This window comes from Hippopotamus amphibius, chromosome 4, assembly GCF_030028045.1.
Source record: "Hippopotamus amphibius kiboko isolate mHipAmp2 chromosome 4, mHipAmp2.hap2, whole genome shotgun sequence".
In the NCBI taxonomy this organism is placed as follows: Eukaryota; Metazoa; Chordata; class Mammalia; order Artiodactyla; family Hippopotamidae; genus Hippopotamus; species Hippopotamus amphibius.
The window spans coordinates 151,556,251-151,562,452 of record NC_080189.1 but is presented as its reverse complement, the minus strand read 5'-3'; the positions used below and the strand labels follow the sequence as shown (position 1 = coordinate 151,562,452).

Here is a 6,202-nt window from a genome sequence, read left to right as displayed (position 1 = left end):
GTCCCAGAAGGGCAGCCAGTAAGAGGCGTTTGGAGCCCAGAGGGTACTAGGGAAATGCTAGGCATACAGGTGAATCTGGCAAATTCATGTTAGTTTAGTCCACTATCAGGGTCAAGTTCTGACTCAGTGGCTTAGGAGGCATGTTTATTTGCTTTTTCTAGCAACTCCACCCAGCCTCAGCAGGGGACACACTTCTCTCTGTGTTTCCGGCCCCCTCTTCTAGCCACAAAAGATTCCATTCCCACTTAGGTAATGGAGGCTTGTTTGTGGGGAGCAGCCAGTTGAGATGTATGGGTTCCCGTGTTGCTATAAACAGCCATGAACAGGCTCCAAAAGACAGAAAAGCCGGGCACTTCCTAGAGAGTACATCCTCCAGCTTCTCAACAAATCAGATTCTCAAGACCAGCTCCTCCCCAACCTGGCTTATTCTTTGTTCTAGGAGACAGTTCCCAATGGACACATACACTCTCTAGTAAACAACTGCATTGTTATTGAAATTTTGCTCTAAAATCCCAAGACCAGGTAAAGCCTAACGCCCAGCTTTACTGATGGAGAAATCCAGGCATTAAAAACAAATGAAAACAAAAACCAAAACCCTGATTTGTTGCATTGGTGGGTGTTTGGAAGAATGAAGTGAAGCATTAGGTTTTTTTAGTTTCTGTGGGCTTCCAGTGCTGTGCTCCCATTACAGCCCTTAGCAGGTCCCCAGATGTCCTGCAACACATTGCATGCTGGTGCTGAAAACATCCCAAGTGGCCTCGCTGGGTCTACAACCATAGCAGCTTCAACTCCCTGCACACTTCCTTCTGTGGGGAATGACCAGCACAACCCCCTCTGAGTTTACACACCTGCCCTGTGATTCCTCTCTGTTAACCCAGCCACAACCAACTGCATCCTCTTGACCCTGTGGGGGTGGGGGGTGGGATATCAGAGGACATGGTACAGGGCAGGGGCAAGGGCACACGTGCTCTCCAGGACAAGTACCATCACTCACTGAAAGACTTTTCAAGACAAACACAACTTCACCTCTTCAGAGTGGTGCAAGCTGAGGCACTGAAAGCCATTATTTTAGTAAATCACATAGCATCCTCCTAACAGTCCCTTTGATTTTGTGCTTGTGGAAAGTAACGGCCAAAGAGAGAAATGTGAACAGTAACATGTATGTTTCAGTTGTAGCCTGAGTCAAGGAGACATGTGCCCAATTCTCTTCCTCATCTTTCAGCGCTCGGCGGACGCTGACCTCTCAACTGCACAATTCAGAGCTCGGCACTCAGCAGGCACTCAATAAATGTCTGTGCCAAGTGAAAACAATTTGCTGGGGCAAGTAGGAGTCAATCTTGCAACCCTCCCTCTCTTTTTTTCCTCCCTGTCCGACCTTTGGGGCTCTGGTTTCCTGCAAGCAGTGAATTATTCATGTCTGCTCAGAGATATCACATTGGCCCTTCCTAGGTTGCCAGCAGGGTGGGGCAGGGAGGTGGCTTTGTTCAGAGTCTAAATAGGAGGAGCAACCTTCTTGTTCAAACTGGCACTTACAGGTAGGTGACTTTTTGCTAAGTCATCCTGGGGATGCTCAAAGCCCCATTGTGAGCTCCTTCCTGGCTCCTCCTTCCTCCCCACCCTTTTAATAGACCCTTAAGTGGGCTCACACTGCTCTGCCACTCGCTCTGCACTTCTACCATGGCTTACATTGCCAAGTCCTTCTACGACCTCAGTGCTATCAGCCTGGATGGGGAGAAGGTAGATTTTAATACATTCCGAGGCAGGGCAGTGCTGATTGAGAATGTGGCCTCGCTCTGAGGCACAACCACCCGGGACTTCACCCAACTCAACGAGCTGCAATGCCGCTTTCCCAGGCGCCTGGTGGTTCTTGGCTTCCCTTGCAACCAATTTGGACATCAGGTGAGAGGTCCCTGGTATTCTACCCAAGGAGCTGGGTTGCTGTAGCTCTAGTGGGCTAAGGAGAGGGGCAGAATGACTATGTCTGTTGGAGTGTCTGGAATCGTGGGTTATGTTTTGTTAATCTAGGTCTTTAGGTGCATGTGAGCACCAGAGGGAAGTCAGTGTGATTCTGTTTGTGATAAAACACGGAAGGTGTGGATTTTTATGGTTTCTTGTCTTCCCATCACACTCCATCAGGGCTGGTACCAGGTCTATTTTTCTCTCCATTGCATCCTCAGTGCCTGGGTATGGAAGTCACTCATTAAATACTTGTTGAATGAATAGCTGGAGGATATACAAGATCAAGAATCAAACTAGGATTAAACTGACTCACGAGACCTTTCTTCTCACTAGACTCAATACTGCTATTTAACGGTTCTGGCCTTGGAAGAGTCACTCAGTTTTTCTGTCTTGGTTTCCTCATCTATAAACTAGGGATTATAGCACTTATCTGATAGGATTATTGTGAGGTTGAGGGGATAAGAACTACAAAAGTAACAAAAGTATAAAGTAATATGCAGAGGCAAGCAACTTTATTATTTAGATTGAAAGTTTTTATTTGTTTGTTTGAAATCAGCCAAGTGGAGAGTGAATTTGGGGGAAGGCAAGAGGGTCTGCAACGTGTACGTGTCTCTTCTGGGCATCACACACACCTCGCTGTCCCCGATTAATGGGTCAAGTTGTTATAGATCTTCAGCCTGCACACCTCATGTTATCTTTTAGGAATTCTATTTTCACTGAGGATTTTAATAGCACAAGCAGGCAGAATGTCCCCAAGAGAACCCTCCAATTATAATGCCTCTGGTTCAATTCACAGTGGCATGAAGGCAAGGAAGAGATTAGCAGGGATATAGGCAGGAAGGCTGAAATGTCATTGGCTGTGATAGACCTGAACCCAAACCATGAGTGCTCTCACTGTTTCTTCCCATCTCAGTTCTGTTTCTAGGCTTGGCCAGGCCAAAACCTCTTCAGAAGTGTCTCTATGGCCCTGGAGGTGCCTGCAGCCATCACTTCAGGCCAGCCAGTTGCTGGAGGGAATCTGTAACTGACCGGTAGCCAGCCAGCCAGTCATTTGCATTAGGAGATAAGACATCTAGTAGGGATCAACTCTGGGCTCAAGATGTCATGATGGCCTGGAACTGACTGTACTAATTGGTTCTAGTAGGTCAGAGGCAGGAACTTTTTCCTGGGGGCAGATATCTGACTCTTAGACTCAGGGCGGGGAGGTGGAAAATAAGGGTTTCCATGGGCCTTTGGAAGTTGTCAGGGGTGGGGAATGCTAAGTGGGGATAGGACAGTGCTGGCAGCGGGGAGGAAAGACAGGTAACAGGTTGAGAGCTAAAGCATTCTAGCTGAGTACAGCGCGTGAGGTGCAGGAGTCTAAGTGAAAGGAAGGAGAATTACACATTCACAACTTTGGGCCCTCAAGCACTCATTTCCTTAACTTCCCCTTCCACAGACCTGTTCCAGAAGCCTAAACCCTCAGTCCTATTTCCTTCATGCCTGTTGGGCGCGAAGTAACTCCGTTCACAGCACATTCATTGCTGTCTCTAACCTACTTTGCCTTTATGGCACCTGAAAACTAGTCCTCCTTGGATGGGGTTTTCCTTCATCAGAGCTTCCTCCTACTTGTACTTCTAGGACAAGGCAAGATGAAAGGAAAAGGCTATAAATCCCATTCTTCTAGGCCTCAATGTCACCTTTAGTTTGAGGAGCTGAGTAGGGCAAAGGCCAAGGCTATTCAACACTTAGAGGTAATCAGAAGCAAGAGAGGCAAACTCAGGGCAGAAGGAAAGGGAAGGTGGTGGCAGGTATGTGTGGGGGGGTGGGGGCAGGCACGTGTGGGTATGTAAGTGGAAGGAGGGTTTCTAGGCCGTATGTCCTGAGCCTCCTTTCCCTTTCTTTCTATTGCTCGGAACACAAGCGTCCTTGAAGCTTCAGACAGATACCCTAAGAACTGCTCATGGTAGATCGGAGAGAGAAGTGACCGCTCAAAAGTGCTAAATCTCTCAGTACAAGAACATTCAAGCTAGGATCTGCGAGAACTTTCAGAAATGACCTAGCAAACCATCAGACAACAGCCGTGAGAGGAAAAACTCCCAGTCAAAAGTAGGGCAAAGCAAATGAAGGAGGAAAAAGAAGGAACAGAGGGAGAAAAAGACACAGAAAGAATGGTCCAGGGGAGTACAGGAGGGTGAGAGACTTTGTAGAGCCTTCATCTCCCGCTGGCCTTTTCCAAGCTCTTTGTCTCTTTCCTCCCCCAGGAGAACTGTCAGAATGAGGAGATCCTGAACAGCCTCAAGTACGTGCGCCCTGGGGGTGGATTCCAGCCCACCTTCACCCTGGTCCAAAAGTGTGATGTGAACGGTCAGAACGAGCATCCTGTCTTCGCCTACCTGAAGGATAAGCTCCCCTACCCTTACGACGACGCGTTTTCCCTCATGACCGATCCCAAGTTCATCATTTGGAGCCCCGTGCGCCGCTCAGATGTGTCCTGGAACTTTGAGAAGTTCCTCATCGGGCCGGAGGGGGAGCCCTTCCGCCGCTACAGCCGCACCTTCCCAACCATCAACATCGAGCCAGACATCAAGCGCCTCCTCAAAGTTGCCATATAAACACCAGCCGCGTGGTATAAACACCAGCCGCTGGGCATGCAGATCTCCTACTTCCTCCTGCCCCTGAGGGTCTTTCCTGCGCATTCAGGAGACTCAGGAGACTCTGCTGGGCCTGGGATTCCCTTCAGATCAGTCCCCTTCATTGAAAACCTTGCCTTTCTGGTCTGCCTGTTTCCTTTCCCTCCCCCAAGCCTTCTGGTTCGTGATTCAACCTGGGGCTCCAAGACTTGGGTGGGCTCTGATCCTTCACAGAATGATGGCCCCTTCCGAAATCTGTATGGGAGGCGTCTGAGAAGCTTGTGAAGGCCCAGGGCCAGCCTGCTGGCTCAGCCCAATAAAGGGCGGGTGTGGAAATGGCCAGGCTCTCTGCGTCTTCTTCCTTGACCGAGGCGGGAGGGATGGTGTAAAACTGCAGGTGGGACAGAGGGGCTGGCAGCACACAAAGGCTGAGGAGAAGGAGGTTCAGACGGAGGGGACACCCCAATGACCGTCTGGAGAGCAGGCTGTGGTCAAGGTCTGGGTGGCAGGCGGAGTTTCGGGAAATGTGTTATTCTATTACTTCATGGCTCTTCTTCAGAACTGGGGAAAGGACGTGATAACGGGAAGACGGGAAGAAACACGGAGGAAGCCCTGGGAAGTTAGTGAGAGGATTCCCGTCAGGATGATGTCATTCTCACCGTGGGGACTGGGCTGATTGAATGTTACCTGCACCTTGAGAAGCTGAGCTTGGTCCACTTTTGCTGACAGCAAGGGCGTGGAGGGTACAGTTACTGGGAACACAAAGAGCACTTTACCCACTTCCTGATTACCTTGTGGAGTAATGTTTGTTTTGGATCCCTTGTTAGATTGACTCTCCCTCCTTTTTAAAGTTCACGTTCCACCCTTGTCTTTCTCACACTCACAAACTCACAAGTGCAGGAACAAGACAGACGAATTTAGGCATGAGTGATTGGTTTCACTTCCTTTTCCATGAGGGTGGGGATGGGAGAGGGCCTCCCTTCGGACAGTCAGTCTGTTTATAACCCGCCAACCCGACAGCTGTTCTCTGTGAGGACAGAGTTCTGCCAAATGGCTTTGAAGGACAGTGCCCCAGATTCCTCACCTAGTACAGGCAGACACCAAGGCCAGGTCCTATCATGCTCTAGAAAAGACACCTACGGACAGGCCACTGCCCTCTCCCTTTGTCCCACAAACCTCTTCCTGGAAGCTTCTCATTTTGCCCTTCCTTCTTTGATCACTAGATGGAATATTTTACTTCTCTTCATTGAAGCCCTGAAGGAACAGTTCTCCAAACTGGACACACTCCAAGAGAACCCCAATGCTAAGAGGAAAATGCTTTTCCTAGAATGCTCCCCATACCCATTTTCCAAGCACTTGCGTCAGCTGAGAGGTAAATGTGGAACAGAAGTTAAGGCTCCCCACTGTCCGACCTTTTACTAAAGCTGTGTCACCGATGGTGCTCTATTTCAAAATGGTAACCTGAGTGGTATCGTGGGCATCCCCCACATCCTTCTGCAGGCCTTTGCTAAGTTAAGGTTGCCCTTAACTTGACTCTTGAGAACTCAAGCCTTTCAAGATTCCTACTCTCAGAGCCAACAGCTGGAGTATGGGTTCGTGGGGGCAAGACCAAGCACCGACTTTTGAGCAAT

The 6,202-nt window shown here is 49.3% G+C and overlaps 1 protein-coding gene across 1 annotated transcript; it reads left to right on the top strand.

Annotated features, from left to right (window-relative positions):
* Positions 1–1,530: 1,530 nt before the first annotated feature.
* Positions 1,531–4,907, top strand: GPX2 (glutathione peroxidase 2). The gene is made up of 2 exons (XM_057733305.1): positions 1,531–1,899; positions 4,203–4,907. The coding sequence occupies exons 1-2, from the start codon at positions 1,678–1,680 to the stop codon at positions 4,551–4,553; spliced, it is 573 nt and encodes a 190-aa protein (XP_057589288.1). The 5' UTR covers positions 1,531–1,677; the 3' UTR covers positions 4,554–4,907.
* Positions 4,908–6,202: the final 1,295 nt, after the last annotated feature.